The 21,513-nt window shown below is 38.2% G+C and overlaps 3 protein-coding genes across 4 annotated transcripts; 1 reads left to right on the plus strand and 2 right to left on the minus strand.

Moving 5' to 3' along the window:
* Positions 1 to 4,847: 4,847 nt before the first annotated feature.
* Positions 4,848 to 8,130, minus strand: aldh7a1 (aldehyde dehydrogenase 7 family, member A1). Its single transcript, XM_079245548.1, has 2 exons — positions 8,082 to 8,130; positions 4,848 to 6,862 (listed from the first exon to the last, which is right to left on the minus strand). The coding sequence occupies exon 2, from the start codon at positions 6,855 to 6,857 to the stop codon at positions 5,229 to 5,231; it is 1,629 nt and encodes a 542-aa protein (XP_079101674.1). The 5' UTR covers positions 6,858 to 6,862; positions 8,082 to 8,130; the 3' UTR covers positions 4,848 to 5,228.
* A 74-nt stretch (positions 8,131 to 8,204) lies between these two features.
* actl6a (actin-like 6A) lies at positions 8,205 to 19,152 on the plus strand. The gene is made up of 14 exons (XM_079245743.1): positions 8,205 to 8,342; positions 10,533 to 10,609; positions 11,729 to 11,903; positions 14,159 to 14,259; positions 14,588 to 14,685; positions 14,872 to 14,966; positions 15,937 to 16,043; positions 16,158 to 16,247; positions 16,334 to 16,395; positions 16,699 to 16,813; positions 16,999 to 17,079; positions 18,068 to 18,163; positions 18,334 to 18,420; positions 18,566 to 19,152. The coding sequence occupies exons 1-14, from the start codon at positions 8,318 to 8,320 to the stop codon at positions 18,644 to 18,646; spliced, it is 1,290 nt and encodes a 429-aa protein (XP_079101869.1). The 5' UTR covers positions 8,205 to 8,317; the 3' UTR covers positions 18,647 to 19,152.
* Positions 18,292 to 21,495, minus strand: mrpl47 (mitochondrial ribosomal protein L47; the record flags this gene model as incomplete). 2 transcript variants are annotated; one of them, XM_079245745.1, is made up of 8 exons in its annotated part: positions 18,292 to 18,417; positions 19,436 to 19,550; positions 19,647 to 19,742; positions 19,910 to 20,040; positions 20,166 to 20,262; positions 20,352 to 20,412; positions 20,669 to 20,817; positions 21,362 to 21,495. In XM_079245745.1, 7 exons carry the CDS (start codon positions 21,493 to 21,495, stop codon positions 19,439 to 19,441), a joined length of 780 nt encoding a protein of 259 aa, XP_079101871.1. In that variant the 3' UTR covers positions 18,292 to 18,417; positions 19,436 to 19,438. The 2 variants fall into 2 exon arrangements, with proteins under 2 accessions (XP_079101871.1, XP_079101870.1); XM_079245744.1 differs by lacking the exon at positions 18,292 to 18,417 and having other exon boundaries at positions 18,997 to 19,550.
* Between the last annotated feature and the right edge of the window lie 18 nt (positions 21,496 to 21,513).

Genomic DNA, 21,513 nt, shown 5'->3' on the forward strand with positions numbered 1-21,513 from the left:
CAGATCCTTGGCCAATCAGGTTCCTTGGCCCATTGCCTGGCAACCAAAATGAAAGGGAGGGAGCAAATTGACACTGTAAAAATAGCACATAAATAGCCTGGTACCAGAAAAAAAGTCACATATGTCGGTGAGGCTATAAATAGCATCCCACAGCTTGGAGCAGATATTGTGTACAGTAACACAACGGTATTGTTCCCACATCTGAGACAATTTTGCATAGATGCAAACTGATCATGGGTAATAAATAAGCAAGACAGCTCAATGCACAAGAGTCATGCAAAATAATTACATAATTTGAATGTGAGGGAGGTTCAGTAAAAGTGTCTTGTGCTGACCTGTCCCTTTACCAAAGCCATCAACAGGTTGCCACAGTTTGCTAGCTGATGTTATTCACAACTTGATTTAAAAAAAAAAAAAAAAAAAGAGAGAGATAAAAATTCAAATATTCACATCCAAGTTTGGAAGCCAAAAAGTACAAGAAGCTTTCATACTATTTGATGAATTCATGTTGTCCAGAGACTGGATCTTTTCTTAACATTAAATTATCGCTACAGTACCACATTATGAAAATGGGAAGCACACATGTACCTGATGTAACCGAAGGGTAAAGCAAACTGTGGTTAGAAGAAAGAAAAAAAATAAAAATAAAACAAGCATTTACAATTTAGTTTTAGAGGCCTGGTTAAAGATCCAAATTTGTGGGTGATCAAATCAAGGGAAATAGTGCAACATCTATCTGTTGCAGTTTCTTGATGTATATCTGTAAGTTTATTTCTTTTTTTTATAGGGCTCAAGCTGTTACACACCCATACAACATCCTTGTAATACTTCTACTGTATCAAAGGCAATTAAAAGGTGTAGCAACAGTAAAACCTTAAAAGGCTTTATCAGGGCTGTCTTATCAACCAGACATCTCCTGGGGAGGCTGGCCGTTGCCAGGGTAACCCTCACAAATGGCAACTGACGTCAAGAAGGTAGGAGAAATACCAGGGAGAGCCAGAGCTGCTATGCATAATGGATTATTGGGGAAAAAAACCCTCTTGAAGTGTGCAAAGTGACTTAAAATATGCGTGCCTTGTTGAGCACCCAACCACTTCTCCCCCTCCTCCCTTCTACAGTGAGGAGAATAAATGTTGACAGGTTTGAGGTTTTACTTGCTGACTGGCACTGTTTGAACTGGACTGGTCTTGGTGAAATGATCTAAATGCAAACTACCAATAAAATATCTCTTTATTGAACACATAATTATCTTTTATTCGTAGTGGAAGATGATACATTACTTTTAATGGCAAAAGAAAAAAAATCTGTTACATTTTCAGTATTCAAGTGACCAAAATCAATCAATTACCCCTATTGCAGTAGATAAAAAGAAGCTGTCTGGGAAAAAACAACAACAATGCCATCTAATATAAAGGCTACAAACGTCTTGAAATTCTTGTTTCAACAGTTTAAAATGTTATCCAATTTCAAGATGTCACTGTCCTTTAAGATAGGATGTGATACTAAGATGTAACTTGAAACAAAAAAAGGTATAAAAAGATAAGATTTGCAAAAGCCCGGTGTTTTTGGGATGCTGTTCTTTAAGAAAGGAGAAACCAAAGTAGAGCTCTTGGGTTATTGAATGCATCAGCTGATAACATGAAGCTAAATGTTAAACATGGCTGAGGTTCATTAAACTGTGATGCTACTGATGCATAAAAGGAGTGATAACCCTGAGATTATGAAAGTATTTAGAGAATCAGGAGACTGGATTTCTGGTAAATGCATTGACTATTTCAGTTGTATAACATGTCACAAATGTTTGAAAGAGAAGGGCTATTTAGCGCTTTCAGCTGAGTCTTCACAACAACTGGGATTCAGTAGTTATTTTGGCTCTTTGCTGCCAGTAATATCTGAATCTTTGCTTTCTAAAGTCCATAAACATCCAGAGCACAATAAAAAAAAACACACAAAAAAAACAGGGAATAGAAGGGCTGTTTAATGTTATTCCAAAATTGGAAAAGGTAAATTTGCCATTGAAAAAAGGGGATTCCTGCTAACTTTAAGGTATTTAAATGCACAGCAGTAGAAGATTGACAAAACCAATCAGCAGGCAGACGGACATAAGAACCGTCTACAAGCTTACAGGAAACATTTATAATTTCCAGAATTTTTTTTTTTTAACAATGTGAAAGTTTTTTTGCTGCTGTCATCCAGTAATTTCTGATATCTCGGCAGAGTTTTGAGCAACACTTTGACTACAAGAGATTTAGTCTGTCTATGTGCTGAGTTCTTGTCTAATCTCAGTTCTATTGTTGGTCGTTGAGAGACTGTCCCTGGGACAGCTTGGTGAAGAGCCCTCATCATTTCTGTGATAATGCTGCAGGACCCTAAGTCGGGTTTGCTGCTGCAACTGCTGTTGCTGCCTAAAATGACAAAGTGAGAAAAAAGCATGTGCAAGCTGTGAAGAAGCTACCTTTGACATGATTTGACATATTAACAGAATCTGCAAAAAATCTTGTGAACAAACCTTAAAAAAACCCAAAAACAGAATAGCTCACAATATCAACACAAACATATCAAACAACTAACAAAAGAGCGAACAGCCATATATTTTACATGTAGAAGTGTGTGTTGCAGCACTGTATAAAGTGGAGGTGTTGTCTATCAAGATATTTTTTAACTGCAATACCTCCAAGCATTGAGAGAAAAAAAACCCAACAACAAACAAACAAACAAAAAAAAAAACAATCAAAGGAAAAAGGAAGTTTGTGCTGCAGGTTTCTCTTAAAAGAACAGATCAGTTTCTGAATGAAGTCTGTTGTAAAGCTGAGAGGGCGTTAAGCTTTTGTTTCAGGGAGAAGCTGCAGAGGAAATGTGCAAAGTGAAGAAGTGAGATTGTTTCACTTTGAGGGGAATCCCAGACACTTCTGTAAATCAGGGGTACAATAAACAGTACAGATCATTAACAAACACACTCCAGGCTTCCTGAGAAGTGAATCATTCAGGTTATGTATGGGAGGAAAAAAAAAAAGAAAGGAAATGAGGAACAACCCTGGTGTGCTAATGCCACGCTTTTCAAATGCCTCCCATCACAGCTGCACCACTATGATACCAGATGATCATTAATTTATTACCATGAGCCCATAATTATTTTAACTTGACATTTTGGTGCACCACAGGTTGTGAACATGAGATAAGACCACGGTATTACCTCCCAGAGGCCTGAAAAACAAACACAACCCCTTTAAACCACATAAACGGACAACTTTTACAGTTTCATCTGCATTTGGAGCTAAAATGTTTTGAATTCAGATATCCCTATTTTAACCCAGTTCATGTTTTTACTTTAGACCTTGCAAATAGAAACTGTTGTCTTGATCATTTGACAAATTGTATTATTCTGTATAGGATGGATATTGTCTTACAAGGTTTTTTTTTTTTCTTTTTAAACCTGCATCATTCTGGTAGTTGTGCTGTGGATAAACAGATGCCACATGCACACTACAGGATAAACAATCTAAATATATTTAGAAAAGAAAAGGCAGCCTCTCTACCTTCTTCCAGCACAGATGAGTTGCAGAGGAAGTGGGCGTTTTCTGCATACGTCCTAAATGGCATGGATTACGAGTCGCGCACAGCACTGTGGTTTCAGTTCTTCCTTTCAGCAGAGTGCAGATGCTTCAGGAGAAGCAGTAAATGGAGAGAAAGGCAGAGCTGGAGTATGAGGTGGAGAGTTGCTGAGTGGGTGGGCCTGCATATGGGGCTGGACATAGAGAATGGAAGATGGAGTAGTATTTTTTATTAAAGGGACAGAGTAGATTTACTTCTTACTGTTAAAGAAATTATGGAAAAATTTACAGAAATTATATCGTCTGTCAATAAAGTAAAAAAAAAAAGTGGACACACTCTGGTTTCCTGGTATAATTTTTTTGTAAATAATTCAAGATTACCAAAGATATTTATACAATTACTAAGTACTGGATGGAGACCCCCCCCCCCACCTTCAATGAAATATCTTTTTACCCAAAAGCCTTTCAAAGTAAAGTAAAACATGTTTTAACTAATGTTCAGAAATAATAATCCATTCATACACGTTTGACTGATATTGATCCTTTATAATACACTTGTCATTAACAAAGAGGCAAAAACATCTGCTGAGATTTCTGCAATTTGCTTATTTCCTTCCTTAGAGCTTTACAATCTGTGGAGCTTAGGCCTGCCAGACCACCTTTACTGCATAACTGCCCTTGAGCGCCTCAAAAAACACAATTTCTAAAATCCCCAATCAATGCTCATTTAATACATGAACAGCAGTCAACAGCTACATTGATGAATTCAACCAAGTACAAGGAATGTGGATTTCAGATCTGGTTTTAATTTGTGAAAGGCCTGCTGCGGACTCACAAGATTTTCTTGTTTTTGGTTCATTAAAAAAAAAAAAAAAAAAAGATGAAAAACCTAATCAGAAGTACGACAGAGGATCTGAAAAAGAGAGTTGCTCAGCAAGAAATGTATGCAAATTACTTTAAAAACAAACACAGGCTCTGAATAAAAACCCTGCAGATAATTTTAGCCTCATCAACTAATCTTTGCTTAAATCTACATCTGATATTTTAGCAGTTCATAGAAATCATAAAAATGTTCATGATGCTCGTTTACACTTTAGTTTACGCAAGAGGAAAAATGGTGACAACACCCATATATACACTGCCTGCTAATATGTGCTCCTTTGAGTGTTTTGGATGTTGAGTATTTAAGTGGTAAATGGGATGCAAAGAGCCAGTGTTTTATGTAGTGTCTTTTATACAGTGAATTGAGGATATTATCAAGTGTGTCAGCAGTTGCTATGTGCTACAATAAATAAAAAAAAAAAAGTCCACTGCCACTTTTTTCCCCAAAATAAACAAGATTTATTTGCTCTTCTTTTCTTTTTTCAGTATATCAGGTACAGTATACGGCTCTCAAGCTCTCCTTTGAAGTGCTTGTAGAAAAGTGCACGCTAACATTTGAAGGACACAAGATTTGACCTTTAACACAAAACTACTAAAGTCCAAATTCAGGATTAGCATCAACAACAAGTAATGACAAGTAAAATTATTCCAAACATTTTTGTAAATTCACGCTGACCTGTCTGAATGCAAAAAGACAATGACAAATGTTTTGCATGTTTCAGGTAATCCTAGCAAAAATATTTAGTGTTGTCCTTTATGCTCATGGAAACTTGAGGAGTGAGCCACTTGATGGTTTCACTCGAACTTAATGCCCTGGGCCAGAGGAAGATCTTTACTGTAGTTTATTGTGCACGTTGAGCGCCTCATGTACTGTTTCCAAGAGTCGCTGCCAGACTCTCTTCCACCTCCAGTGTGTTTCTCCCCACCAAAAGCTCCTCCTATTTCAGCTCCACTTGTGGGAATGTTGACATTCACGATGCCACAGTCGGATCCTTTGGGGCCCAGCCAGCGGAATACTCTGCCCATATCTTTGGTGAAAATGCTGCTGGAGAGACCCTGCTTGACCTCATTGTTCCATGCAAATGCCTCCTCTTCGGTCTTGAACTTAAGGACGTAGAGGATGGGAACAAAGGTTTCAGTATGGACGATGGGCGCATCATGAGCCAGTCCTGTAATGATTGTGGGCTCCACATAGTTTCCTGGACGATCCATCACCTTTCCCCCACAGATCAGAGTGCCACCCTGCTGCTTGGCCTGCTCAATGGCTGCTAGATACTGTTCCACAGCTTGTTTGGTGTGGAGAGGACCGTAAAGGGTGCTGGGGTCCCAGGGATCTCCGATACGGATTTGCTTATAGGCCTTGGCAATCCTCTCAACCACTGTGTCGTGAACACTCTCATGCAGCATCAGTCTCCTGGTTGTGGTGCAACGCTGACCAGCAGTTCCTACAGAAGCGAAGACAGCAGAAGGCACCACAAGGTTCAGATCTGCATCCTCAAACACGATGATGGCGTTGTTTCCGCCGAGCTCCAGCAGCTTGCGCCCAAATCTTTCCTGTACCATCATGGCCACTATTTTGCCAACATGAGTGCTACCAGTAAAAGACACCAGATCAACGCGCTCGTCCTTCGCCATGGCAGTGCCGATATCTGCGCCTCCGCAGGTCATGGAGCAGATAGCACCAGGCAGATTGTTCTGCTCCAGCACCTCAGCCACAATCTTTGTGACTGCAACACTTGTAAGGGGAGTAGTTGGGGCACCTTTCCAGAGGCAGACGTTGCCGCAGGTCAGAGCGATGGCGTTGTTCCAGCCATAGACAGCCACAGGAAAGTTAAAGGCAGTGATGATGCCTACGAGACCGACTGGATTCCACTGTTCAATGAGGGCATGGCCAGGTCTTTCTGAAGGAAGCATGGGACCACCAATCATTCTAGATAGCCCAACAGCATAATCACAGACGTCAACATACTCCTGAACTTCTCCCACTCCCTCTACATAGATCTTGCCCATTTCTAGAGATACCAAGCTTCCAAGCACTTTAATCTTCTTTCTTAATGCATCCCCAATCTGCCTCACAATCTCCCCTCGTTTTGGAGCTGGAATATCTGCCCACACTTTCCAGGCCTCCCTTGCCTTTTGGACAGTTTCTTCATACTCTGCCAAAGTGGCCTGAGTAACTCTAGCAATTGGCTCGTTGTTGGCAGGGCAGTAGGATGTGACAACTTCACCACTGCCCCCCCAGGTTCCGTTGTATACACCATGGTTGTCCTCAGACAAACCCAGCTCCTTTAGCCATGAATATTTGGGCTGGTTGATGAGAAGACCTGACATGGCTGCAGACTGCTGCTGGTGGATAGGTGGAAATTTATATCTTAAAAGGAACCTGCTGTGCCGGGCAAGGGTCAGAGTCAGGCAGCGCTGCATGAGTGCTGAAAACAGAAAACAAGTTAAAGTTTAATATGTTAAAAGTTCATCCATAAATAGTTTAAAAGAAAGTCTTCCCTCAAACTTCAGGTTTACAAATACTTCAAGCATTTATCATTCATTGGTCTACTTTTTTATAAAAATAGTTATTAACTACTTAAAAAAGGTTCAAATAAATAATACTAATAGGAGTTTAAAAAAACAACTTTAAGAACATTTGGCTGTTACAGCTGAGTGCAGGAAAAAGTGCACATGACTGACAGCAAATTAACTTTCTCAACATTGTGTTAACGTGATAACAAAAAAGGGCTTTTTCCTTTCCCCCCCATTTATTAATGACAAATGAAAGAAAAAAAACCAACCAATTAATTAATCTCAATATTTATGATAAATGAGGAATTAATTGACTTTGGCTCTTGAGGAGAAATAAAATACAAACTTAATCTATGCAGTTTCTTGTTAGATTAAATAGCATTTTACTGAAGTCACCTTGGGATGTGCAAGGGTATCTATATTCTGTCTATAGAAACATTATAAAATGAAATGACCTTTTCAAAAGCTAGACGCCATAAGGGGAATATATAACAAATGCAAAATAAAAACTATTTAAAATAATATTTGAAATCAAGATATCTGTCAAAGAATCGAAAAGAAAAAACGCTTTAATCCGCTACATTTAAACTATATTACGCTACAGATGGATTCATTTTTGTATTTTTGGTACAACGGAGATTGCTTTATTTCTGAATTTTCAATGCAGGTTTCCCTTAAAATAGTTTTTACGGTTATACACACATGTTTATCGCCATTCTCAGAATGACTATCCAGTTAGTTACTCAACCATTAACACCTTGTGCGCTTGCGCAATTAATCCAACTTTGACAGTCAAAAGGCTGCAGACACTCACGCATTCACTGAACAGCAATGTGATAACTGTCACCCCCAGATGTTTCAATGTATTAACTAAAAGTTAACATTTGAGAGTTCTATTTTTAAAGAACAAACACGTGGATGTCCACATGGCAGCATTGCTCCTTTTGCAGCATGAGGCAACATGGTCGTCGAGATCAATCCTGTAGACTAGCGACCGTGACTCAAGGTCCCGCTGTTTAAACTCAATAATATTAGCGTGGTGTTGTAAAATCTGCACTTATGCCACATGCACGTTAGTTTATAATATATGAAAGTTAGTTAACGCTACTTTTAATCAATAGTTAAACTCACGCAGATACGAAGTCGGCAGGGCCACGTCCAGAGCAGGGAAGTACTTGCAGTCTTTGAGCGGAAGTACTGTTGCTGTGCTGTATTCTGATTGGACGACGTCCTCGACGCACTGTGGCGCCCGCTTGTTAGGTTCACCCATGCTAGCAAATTTCTTTTGTTGTGATTACCTGTATAGCAGTTGTATTTCTGTTGTAATCACTTTTATTCATAAGCTGCTAGTGTGAAGCTCTTAGAGGATGAGTGGCGGAGTGTATGGAGGCGGTAAGTGAAACCTCATGATTCTCATAAATATGAACGCTTTTCCACGTTGCCCCGTTCTGTAGCATTAGCCAACTTTGTGGTTAGCAAGCCTAGCTAACCTCGCTAACATTTAGCTTCACAATGAATCAAGTACGCTACATCAATACTCACCGGTTTATGTGTAAAATATGTTTATGCTTCTTTCCTTGCATAGTGGCTGGGGTTCAGTCTGCAACATAGCCAGGTTAAGGAACACCAATAGCTAATGGGAAATGAATGAAATCAGTTTTATGAATACATCCCGTTCAACTTGGTCAATACAACATTGGGTTGGATGTTTAAGTTATCTTACTACGATCAACTAAAATTAAGGAATAAAAAAATCAAGTTTTACCGTACACTTACTGCTACTTTTTTAAATTTACTTTTTGGTTAACATATACTTTTCTAAGAGAAAGTAAATATTTTATGAAAATGGTCGGCAGTCGGTAACTAAATTTATTTCAGTGTTAAATATCATTTAATAAACGGAGTTTATGCTGCTGAAAAGGCAACACATTAGGAAATATTAAGACTTAGATAAATTTTGAAATGAAAGAGATTATGTTTAATATATCAAAGTTTGAAATGACTTTTGGTTCATTTTTTCGTATTAACTAATGCTGAAGAGAATTACATAAAAAAATTAATCTACACAGAATTTCAATGTATGATATTGGCCCAGGAACTGATATCCAATTGATATTTACCTTTTGTTTGTCTTCACATTGTGCAAGCAGCATTTTCACTGTGATTGACGAGTGTTTCTAACATTTGCAGGTCAGAGGAAAAGCAATTACTCACTCTTCAATTCTAAAACTTTATGTATCATGATAGAAAAAAAAAATCAAAGCTTATCATTATTTATGGATAAAAAACTATGCCAAAATGCTGAAGAAGTGAAAGCACTAGTCAAGTACAGTTTTTACTGCACTCATAGCAATGAAAAGGTAAGTGGGAAGAAAGTACTTTTAATTAAATGTGTTTGTTTAGTCAGTTTGCTGCTGAGCAGCTTTCAGGTCTTTTTTTTCAGTGGTAAAAAAAGGAAAAACATCAGCAATGATCTTGAATTCGAGCTGCAATTGTTGCTGCATTCCAGTCTGGGAAGGGCTATAAGGCTAGTCTGTTCAGTTTAATCTTTATTATATACTCAGGGTCCAGGATAAAATAATAAAACCATAAACACACACACACACACACACACACACACACACACACACACACACACACACACACACACACACACATTTTTTCTATAGTAAGAAAGATTATTCACAAGTGAAAAACATTCAAGACATCTGGCCATCTTTCCAGGAGTGGATGATCCAGCAAGTTCAGCACAAAGTCAGATCAAGCAGTGCTCAGAGAATTTGGATTTTATATGCCTTGCTTGTCATATTTTCAGTAAAAATGAAGCAATATTTTGACTATCTTACAATAGGAATATATTTTATGTTGAGTGTTGAAACCAAATACAACACAACAGCACAAATGTCTTCTTCCGTCAGTCAAAAGCTGTAGTGAGGGCTGATGATTTGGGTTTGGCTTATCTCATGCTCCTTTACATACCATTCAGGAGAAAAATTAGGCCATTTGTTCGGCAGACGGACCTTGTCAAGAATTGAGTCTTGCTGCAAGGTACTGTTACCCAAGCTTATCATCAAATTGAGAAAGATAATTGAAGTTGTGGTTAGTACCCAAGTTCAAGGATTCAAACAGTGTTAAAGCTGCAAAGCTGAATGAACTGAAGCAAGGTTGTAAAGAAGAATGAGCCAAAATTCCTCCACAACTACTACAGAAAAATATTACTTCACGTTATCACTGGTATGTCTTGATCCATAACACTTTAGAGTTGAAAGAGGGTGCACATTGTTTTCCTCTCCACTCGGTGTGTTTGCCAAGCAGAATTACTGCATGTCCTTGAAAAACTCATTGGCCGTCTATCAAAATTGCAGTGGTAGATCCACTGTAAAAACCTCAGTTTAGAGCTGTGCCAGTCTCTCGGATATAAATATTGATTGCATAACTTTTATGTGCTGTGAGAGGTTGTTAACATAGTCAACTATTTACGCTATATGTTGAGGAAAAAAGGAATTTATCTGTACTTTTTTCTTATAGATTGTGTGTCCCAATGGTTTACTTGAAATTTGCACTCTTATCTCATTTCTGCAGATGAGGTGGGAGCTTTGGTCTTTGACATTGGTTCTTATTCTGTTAGAGCTGGCTACGCAGGAGAAGATTGTCCCAAGGTAAGTGGATCATTCAAATGACCTAATTAACTAATGTCTTTTCTTCCTCTGAGCATTTTCATCTTCCCTCTGGGGGTCCACCAGTGTCAGGAAATGAGGGCTGTCACCCAGGAGACGGACGACAATAATTGACTTTAGACCATTTTGGGAACACTTCCTTGGTTAAGAGTTTTTTTGTGCTATGGAGGTTGATGGTGGGACTGTAGTAAAGCATCAGAGTTAGTTTATTATAGTAGCATTCGTCAGTCTGACTTTTGTTTTGGACTTCTAGTTGAATATCTCATCTTATTTTTGGTCATGGCAAATTAAACCCTATTACATAAACCAGGAGTGGCCAAATCTGGCCCTCGAGATTTAGTATCCTGCAACTTTTAGATGCATCTCTCCTCCAATACATCATAATTAAATGGTTAAATTCCTCCATCTGCATTTCATTCATTTTTGCAGAGGGTTTATAATAAGACATTCATTTAATTTAGGTGTATTGAAGAAAGGATGCATCTAAAATGTGCCGGATAGTCGACCCTGAAGTACAGGTTTGGGCATTCTTGGCGTAAACACTGCCCCCAATTATTCCTTACTCTCTCTACTTTCCTGGTTTGCCCAGTGATTTGTGTGCTGTCCACCATCCTCATTAATCTGCAGTGCTAGTTTGCTGTGGTTTAGTGTGATAATGTATTTAATGTTTCCCGTTTGGTTTTTGTCTCCTGAGACTGTGTGGCATCCATCTCATTGTCGCCGTGCCATCACAGTGAAACACCTCCAGAGGTTGTGTCCTGGAAAGACTTTGCTTACACGCCTGTTTGCAGTAAAAATGCGCAGAAAAATTATTATTTTAATTTGTATTTATGTTTTTTGTCATGACAAATAGGAACTAGGACATTTTAGATTTAAATCAGGTACTTCTCAAGTTACTGTAATGTCATCCTGGCCTTTTTTTTTTTTTTTTTTTTTAATGAATCAGATGAGTATTGCTTAACATTTTAGTACTTGAGTCAAGTGTTTCACAAAAGTGGGAATTTGTTCACTCAGAGTATTTACACAGGCTTTTTTAAAGCACATTGTATGAGAGTGTGTCTTCAAATGCTTGTTGTTCTGTTTCATCTGGTTTTGGCTCAGGCGGACTTCCCTACAGTGATAGGCGTGACTCTTGACCGGGAGGATGGCAGCACACCTATGGAGACCGATAGCGACAAGGGCAAGCAGAGCGGCACCACCTACTACATCGATACAAATCAGTTAAGAGTTCCCAGAGAGAACATGGAAGTCATGTCCCCGCTGAAAAACGGCATGAGTGAGTGTAGAGCGTTCTTATGTTTCTGCTGCCCAGACCTTTTGAGGTGAAAATGCCCAGTTGGAAAGTGATTGTGAGGGCAAGCAGTATTTTGTCAAACAAAAATGAAGGAATGAAATTTAAAAAATGTTGACTGAAAAAAACATGTTAGAAATATGAGCATATTTAGTGGTTTGGATACAGTGGTACATGTCTTGATGAATATTTATAATCCAATCTGTTTGATCCACATCCATAATTAGACTGTTTTGGTGTGAATGACATTGTAGGACAACTCACCACAACCTTGACTGACGTTTAGATGACTGCTGTTGATCATCAATATTGATGAGATTATTTGAAGCCCAAGGTATCTAAATATCATGACCATGTCTGTTTATGAGCTTTAGATAGAAGTCCTTCTCCTTCTTTGGTTAGTGGCCATGACCGTCTGCAAATGCTTTTATTTTCCTTCCTTGTCTAACATTTGCATGTTAGGCCTAAACATGGGTCGCTGTTTACAAATGAAGACAAACATTTTTGTGTCTGTGTAAAAGTAAACACATTTAGGGCTGGCACTTAATTGAAACTGACATTCATGAGCAGTAATCGAGCTAATCTTGATCATGTCCATTATTTTACATTATTTCTCTGAAATAATATAAAAGAATATAAATTAAATGACCAAATATAAATCAACTGTATGTGTGCTTATGCATATAATCAGTATCTGCTCTTATATAAAATGTTTGCATTGAAAATTTTCAATTAGCTACAAGGGATAAAAATAAAGCTAAAAATAACATGGTAATAAAATTATTGCTAATTAATTGTAATCATGACAGCACGTCCAATGAATCATGATATTGAGAAAGCGAGAAATTAGTTTAAATAGGTTTTATAGTAAATTGAGCAGGTAGAGCTGAATAAAGTGTAAAAGTTTAACTAAACGTGTTAAAGGTTTTTTTCAACAGAAATGAATAATGAAGAGATTCTTGATGGTAAAGAGGGACACCACTGCTGTGATTTTTGTACAACAACATAGCTCGTTCCACCATTGTGGAAAGACAAGTAAAAACGCCTGGAATGCGACTCTCTGGTGCAGCACAAGATGAAATTTGTGAAATGCGATGAACTCTGTTTCAACAGGGAGCATAATTTTACACACTGGTTTTAAATAACTGGTTGCAGACCCTGCAGGGATTTGTTAGACAAGTATTATATATAAAAGTTTATAAGTAGCCATTGAAGTTCATGGTGTAACGGAGTGACCTGTCCTCTTTGGACAAAATAGCAAAGTGTGTTTTATTCAGAACACTATTCAAGGGAGGAGATAACAATTGCCTGTGTCTTGTGTTGGATGGCAACGAGAATCAGATCTGACATATTTTTTTATAGTTTAGAGCTATATTACCAAAAGAGTAGGCGCGACTTTGTCAGAAAATGGGAGAGGGAGAGAACATGTTAGCTGATCCAAATATTTATACTTATCCATTCGTTTATTTTTCTTTCAGTTAATTGCATTTGAGTTTAGCTATTTTTCCAGATAAGATAACCATTTTTACAATAATTTCCTTGGCTTTTTAAAAAAAAAAAAAAAAAAAAAAAAAAAAAAATCCCAATGAACATTATACCATATTTTTACACATAATTGAATGCATTCACATGCTCATAAGCTGCATATGCATTGCAGGTATTAGCAAGGGCAGATATGAAACAAGCGTTCCGATTCACCAAATTAGCTGATGATGCTCATCTGAATCTGGTCCAGTGGAGTCTGGCTGTGTGGCTATTTAGAGATGAGTTTGACACCCATCTTAATTTCAGGAGAACAGTACGTTGGGACCACAGGCTCCCATAGAGGGCTGACCTGGAACATCAGTGCCTGCTGCTCAAATTGTTATCTTCATAATAATAAAAAAATCATCACTGTTCCAATTTCCCTGCCAGCTGACCCAGTCAAAATGATGATAAAAGAGAAAACGTTTAATGTGATGTTAAGTTTGTGACCAACTGCAGATGTATATAGTAAGAGCTGATAATGAATACTAAAGGTGTGACTGTTTGTAGAAAGAATAGAGGTATTTATGTAATTTTTTTTAGAAATAACTATATATGTTTTCCTCAAACTAATGTATAATTTTTGGTTTAATTTTTGGTATAAACATAGATAATTGTCATGTCATTTTCAGCTGTATTACCAAAACCAGGAAATCAGTGATGACAGGTAACGGTGCTGTTCCCCCCCCCCCCTCTCTCTTCCAACATTCCTATAGTCGAGGACTGGGACAGTTTCCAGGCCATTTTGGATCACACATACAAGATGCACTTCAAGTCTGAACCCAGTCTCCATCCTGTGCTCATGTCAGAGGCTTCGGTGAGTTTTATTTCCTCCCAGTTTAAGTCTGAATGTCAGGGATTTATATTCTGCGATTGTTTCCAAGGCCAAACAATGTTCATTCAGTTACAATGGAAAGACCAGCAGCAACTTTCTGCTGAACCAAAGCAATGTAACAGTAGTTCAAGTTTTGGTGACTTTTAAGATGGTCAGTGTTTTAGCTGTAACTGAGGTGTGGTAAGACCAGGATTTCAAGGGTAGTGTTAGTTCCGCGCTGATCCCTGTTACGAAAGGGAGACAAGCTGTAGATTACAAGTGTTTGTGACAGTTTGTTGTCAGTGGGTTAACGTCTGTTTTGTGTTTGCAGTGGAACACACGAGCAAAACGCGAGAAACTAACAGAGTTGATGTTTGAGCATTACAACATTCCCGCCTTCTTCCTCTGTAAATCAGCTGTGCTGTCTGCGTATCCTTTACTGGTTCATCTCAGCCACAAAACGATTTGACAGAACTTGCTGGGTTCATTTAAAAATCTTCCTGTTATGTGGGGATAGTTTCAGGTTTATGTTTTGCCCTGACAAATTAGCTGAACTTGTACTGCACCTTATGTAAGTTGAACCACATCATGTTTCCTTTACATTGAGTATTTAAGCTTTGCCAACGGGCGGTCTACAGGCCTGGTCCTGGACAGTGGAGCCACGCATACAACAGCAATTCCAGTACATGATGGCTACGTCTTGCAACAAGGTGATCATCTATTAATCACTCAGTTTGTAAAAACAAAGGTAAATGTTTTATTTGGTTTTCATTTAAACCAGGGAATCAATTCATGATCAATCATCACTGATCGTAAACTAAGACTAAATCTCACATCCGCAAGTTCCTCTTCTCTTTGCATTTTGTTGCCACCTGCTGGTTGGAACTTGCATCTCAGCTGTGCACATGTTCAGTTTACCTTTTTTTTGGTTACCTTTATTATTTTATTGTTTCACAAAAGGCGTCATTCCTGACCTGCCAAGTTTAATATTCTACAGCTACTTTTCCTCTTATCATTGAAATCATTTTGATTAAACCAATTGTTTTGTAACAGCAGTTCTTTTATTGAGATTGTTCTGAATCAACTACTGTATTCAGAAGACATAGGAGACCAGAGCAAGATCATCAGTTGATCTATGATCTTCTGTCTTGATGTTCCTTAAATGCCACCATTTGTTTTTATGGATACAGAAGTAATGTGCCAGGATCTGACTCAGAACATGAGAACATTGTTTCTTCATTGGGTAGCTCACCAACCACTATGATGATAAAATAGTATTTGTCACCAGAGGACAAATGAAGTCATAAAACCCACATTTATATCAGACTATAAACACATTTGTTGAGCTTATACACAAATACAAGGAGTTTTAGGATAAATTCTTGCACTAGCTGTGAGGTGCAGATTTCGATATTTAGCGTTTAAGTTCAAGAGCAAAGTAATGTAACTTTAACCTAAAAATAAGAAGTGTTTTTTAGGATTTTAAAATGTCCAGAAACTGGTAATCTCACTTTCTGGCACATGAAAACATCTAGTATATGTCAAGTTGTGTAAATCTGTGAATTGTTTTTGTTAGAGGGAAAATTATTAACTTTCAGACTCAGTCCTTCTACCTCCTGTTTTTTTTTTTTTTTTTTTGTGTGTTCCTTGGAGTCTGAGTTGATTTACTTTCTTTCCCAGGTATCGTCAAGTCGCCTCTGGCCGGTGACTTCATGAGCATGCAGTGCAGGGAGCTGTTTCAGGAGTTAAATGTTGAAATAATTCCTCCCTACATGATTGCATCAAAGGTAAACCACACATTTTAGGTTATTTTACTGTAATAAAGTATAAAATAAAAATTTAGACCAACACAGTCTAAATGGCTAACTTTGCTGAGAGATGACCCTGTGGACTTATTTCAGGATCCAGTGCGGGAGGGGTCCCCAGCCAGCTGGAAGAAAAAGGAAAAACTACCTCAAGTCACCCGCTCTTGGCACAACTACATGTGTAATGTAAGCAAACATCTTTTTAGTTTTGCAGCATAGTAATGATGATTTCTCAGGTATGATCTCAATCAAATCTGCATTTATGTCTGCAGTGTGTAATTCAGGACTTCCAGGCGTCTGTGCTGCAGGTGTCGGACTCTCCGTATGATGAACAGTAAGAGAGTGCATCTTCATTTAAATTCCTACTTTATTTAAAGAATAATATCTAAAAAAAAAAAAAAGACTGCTTAATCTGGCCTCTTTGGAAAATAATGCCAGGCTATGTAAAAAGAACAGGGGAAAAAAATCAGAAGTTCAGAGCTTTTAGTTTTTAGTTTAAAATGGAATTATTAGTGGGTTATCTGAAAATCATTTATTGTCTTAAGGCAGTCATGTCTAGGCTTTTTTCTGTAGCTTCTGTAAGGAATACCTGCTGTCATTTATCAACTTTTTACAAGTTTCTCATGTTGTTCCTCAGAGTTGCAGCCCAGATGCCAACAATGCATTATGAACTACCAAATGGCTACAACTGTGACTTTGGTGCAGAGAGGTTAAAGATCCCAGAAGGGCTGTTTGACCCCTCTAATGCCAAGGTGCGTGATCCCCCCCATCATGTCAAAATGAACATCAATGTGACTGCAGGGATAATAGCTATCAGCCATAATAGCAACGCTTACATTGTAATTGCTTTGAAAACTGAACGCAGCCTTTTCGTTCTGAGGAGTTTAACCGTTTTTAGCATTTATGTGAATAACTAACGTTCTTTATTTGTTCTCAGGGTCTGTCTGGAAACACCATGTTAGGAGTTGGCCATGTGGTCACAACAAGTGTGGGAATGTGTGATATTGACATCCGGCCAGTGAGTATCAGAATTAAGATTTAAAGTGTAGTTCTGGCTAAAATATGTCTCCAGTTTTTTTTCCCCAGTTAGTTGAGTGATTCTCACTGTGTAAGTTGATGTAAGATGAGCTAAAAGAATATGTTAGAATCTAAAAACCATTTAGATCATCATTTAAACCATAAACGTAGTAAGATCAACAAGCATTTTTGGGATGCTGCTTTCTGTCATGTGGCTGTTGTGTCTCTGTCCAGGTTTTTGTGGTTCAGCCACTCATCAGACTGTAGCTGAAACGTTTGTAAACTCCTGAGTTCCCAGAATTTTCATTACTTTTAAGTTGCATTTTGTGATGGACATTGTCTTATGTTGGTTCTACTCATGCAGTGGAGTGCTGAAATACTCCAGAGCAGTGGCATGCGAGAATCCAAATGTCTGCAACATTCACTCCAGACTTTCTGTGGGAATTTTCCACCCCAGGTCCCAAGTAGGAAAAAAAATCAACCACAGATTATTTATGTGGAATAGGCAAATGTTCCGGACAATTTTCGTATAAATTTTAGAACCTGTGCCAACACGAGGAGCGTCATCCTTCATTGTCAACGTGTTTAGGAAACACAATTTCCAAATCATGTACTGCCTCTGGACAGCAACCCCACCCTCACATTTCCAACCAAGAGTTCAAAACTTAGACTGCTTTTGCTGATGCACCCATGTGAAGAGCATCTAGGGGAAAAGACCACATCAAACTGTCCAGGCTTTCTCCTGGAAACTGAGACTTTAGTAAGCAGCAAAGCAGATGATCTGATCTGTATTCAAAGGAAAAGAGAATACAGAAAGTTTCTTAAGCTCCAATATCTCATGTATTTTATGTACCAGCAGTTGTTTTCCTCCAGACATCCATGTCAGGTGGGAGTTTGTTTGGGAACTTTTGACAGTGTTGCTGCCATGTTTTGTTTTCAAACATTACTATAAGATAAGAAACCAACTTTGAGACTTTTGTGTGTTTCAGGGTCTTTATGGCAGTGTAGTGGTGAGTGGAGGAAACACACTCATTCAGGGCTTCACTGACCGACTTAACAGAGAACTCTCCCAGAAAACCCCTCCGGTGAGAAACTGAATACCCCATTACTCTAAATAAAATAATTTATTGTAATGTGAAATTAAATGATGCACTACAAAATCAACTATTTGTGTATAATAAAAATTTCTTTTAAAATATACAACACTGCTGTTCTTTAAAATGTTTATTTTATGGAACACATTTGTGATTTACAGAGTATGAGACTGAAGCTCATTGCCAACAGCACCACGGTGGAGCGCCGGTTCAGTGCCTGGATTGGAGGCTCCATCCTGGCATCACTTGTAAGAACACACAGAAGCTGAATGAGAACATAACTCAGAATGAAATCTTTCACTTTGTGTTTACGTCTACGTGGCACTAAAAAGATTTCTGCCTGGCATAGTAATGTGACAGTTCCTTCCATTTGTCGATACGTCTGTTTTCCAGGGAACTTTCCAGCAGATGTGGATCTCCAAACAAGAGTATGAGGAGGGAGGCAAGCAGTGTGTGGACAGGAAGTGCCCTTGAACCTTTTCTGCACTGTCTTTAACGCAGGTTAATCATTGTAAAATATTTCTCCATCGACCTGAACTCTGGAACACATCGTTCTTATTTTGTATGACTTGTTTTTAAAACTGAGGTCTATACACCGGTCTGGGACTTATTTAAGAAATGAAACATACACATTGTAAGTTCCTTTGTCAAATGTCCTAGTAGTTTGTGTGTCGCCTTATGTTTTGTTATTAAACACTGTATCATCAGAAAGGCTTGTTTATGATGGGGAAAATAATTTTTTAAACAGAATTTGTTGCAGACCATCCGCAGAGTACTGACAAGGTGAACATTGTATCTGCAGAACAGATCAGTTAGTGTGAATATTGTCTTTTTTTTTTTTTTTTTTTTTTTTGTGTGTAGCAGACGTTCGTCAGAGGCCAGTCAGTCCATCCCTAAAGTGTCAACTGAAAATAATCTAATTTCCACTTTTGTCATCAGCATCATTCAGCATTTGAAAAAATAAAGTCATGTTTTGTTACCTTATTTGTTGCATTAGTAAAAGTCACGTCATGAATCGGCTTTTTTTTTTATTTATTTTTTTTTATTCAAAACAATGTTTCTTGTAAAGGTATTTCTAAACTTTAAATATGGAAGTATGAAAAAATCTGAGGTTTACATAACGTATCATGTAGAGCTATTTAACAGCTGGACAAATTTAGTCAAACCACCATCAGCAATTTATATAAGCTGATTCAGACAGATGAGCTGCAGAAAAATCATTCCTCTTCTCTTCCCTCCACAAAGCAATAAATCCACATTTACATTTCATGATGCAGGAACCTTCATTTCAGGAAACCTCTCCTTTAGTTTCATGAGACTGCGCTTCCTTAGATTCAATTTCCGGGCCCTTTCTCTGAGGTATTTCTCTAAACGCAGCCTGTAAAAGAACATCGTAACGTTCATGAGTACCTGTTACACATATTACATGATTTAAAAAAAAAAAAAAAAAAAAAATTGGTATGTAGAGTCTTACCTTATGTGGGGCTGGACAAATAAGGGTGTGTAGAATCTCTTGCGCTTGTATCTTGTATTCATGTACCAGGGAATTGCATACTCCTTGAATCGATACCTGGAAGCAAAGAAAAGGATACTGACTTTGCATCTCATTTTCTAATGAGCAGCTCTGTTAAGATCTGGTTTTAATTCTATCAATTGCTAAGGTAAAATCAATGAACAACATGAACAGCATTTCTTTCTTATTGTGTCATATCATACACACGGGATATCTTCCCTCACCAGTAGACATATCCAAATGTGTTCCTCCTCCAGTCTCCTGGCCGGCCCTTCTCTTGTCCTGTCTGCAGCAGGCGTAGTGCAGTCTCTCTTTCCAGCACCACCGTCTCCATTCTGATCAATGACCGCTCGACCTGCAAGTGCATATTTAGTTCACCATGATTTCCTCCTTGCCACCACCCACAATTGTGCAAAAGCTATGGTGCACTTGTGATATTTCATCTGCATGAAGGAAATCAGAATTCAGCATCTCACTAACCTTCCTTAGCCTCTCTGGACTTGGCATTGGAACCCTTTGCCTTTTTGCTTCTTGTTCAAGTGTGAGCAACATGTTCTTTTCTTTCAGAAGTACATACCTGTACAACGTTAAAATTTTACAATAAGAGAGAAATCTTTCCACCGAGAAGCACCAGAAGCAGAATTGCCCCCACAGTCCACAACTCACCAGAGTTTGTGCAAGTCCTCATTGCTTTTTGTTCTTAGTTGTTTGGCAGTCCATGGTGCACCTGTGATTAAATAACAATGACCAAAAAATGTACTTCATTTGCATAAAAAAAATTACAAAAATTATGGAACCACGTTACCAGAAAGTTTGTTTAGTTCCAAAATATTATTTAAAAAAAAAAAAAAGGCACAACTTTTTTGTCTATTGTGATGCAAATCCAGCTTCAGATCTGGATTAAAATATCAAATTTGTCGTTACTCATGCAACAAACACACACTGTGACCACAGTGCTCACTGAAAGCTGCAACAGAGTTTACCTGACTTCACATTGGACTCTCCCCAGTTCTCAGGAAGGTCAAAAAACTCCTCCAGTCCTCTACTGCTCATGGATGTATGCAAAGCTCGATACTGACCCACAAAGCTGAAGGGAGTGTTCGTTGATGGTGCAATGAGTGAAGACTTCTCCCTGGTGAATGTAAAATAAGTTCAGAGTAAAATTTCAGGAACATTTCCAGCTAAATTGTTTTTCACATTTACATCTTTACAACGTGACTTCCAAAATAAAGTAAATATTTAACAAAAGCAAACAATCTGGATCTGCACACACATACTACAAAATTAACTGAATTTTTCATTTGATAACTATTCTCTTTTTATAATATTCAGCAAGGTAATTTCTGACAAACTTGACTGAAAACATGGTTCAACAAGAAAGAAAGCTGAAACACAACTAAACATGCTGTTTAACTTCACTGTAGGTAAGGTGAGGTTAAGCACCACTTTAAAATCTATAGCACCACAACACTGTAAAATGTCTACGCTCTCTCGTGCAATGGAGCACGAAAGAGGCGAGCTGGTTGCATTAACAACTCAACTATGGATGGTTTAAATCTGAAAGGTTTCCTTCATGAACGGATTTGACACAACTGGAGACTTCAGCATTGTAACGGGAGGGTGAAACCCGACGGCGCACTAAAGCCTTAATACTTAACTGCTTTTATCGCTCTTACCTGGAAAGATTATCATGGCATTTTGTTACATTGAGTGCACAACGCTGAGTGGTTATCGCTGAAGATATCCTGAAAAAATTCTGAAACTGCTTGCAAAGAGTCAAAACGCGTCCTACGGACGAGGACGCCGCCATCTTGCATGTACTACTTCC

The sequence above is a fragment of the Telmatherina bonti genome, assembly GCF_933228915.1.
Source record: "Telmatherina bonti genome assembly, chromosome: 8".
Taxonomy (NCBI): Eukaryota; Metazoa; Chordata; class Actinopteri; order Atheriniformes; family Telmatherinidae; genus Telmatherina; species Telmatherina bonti.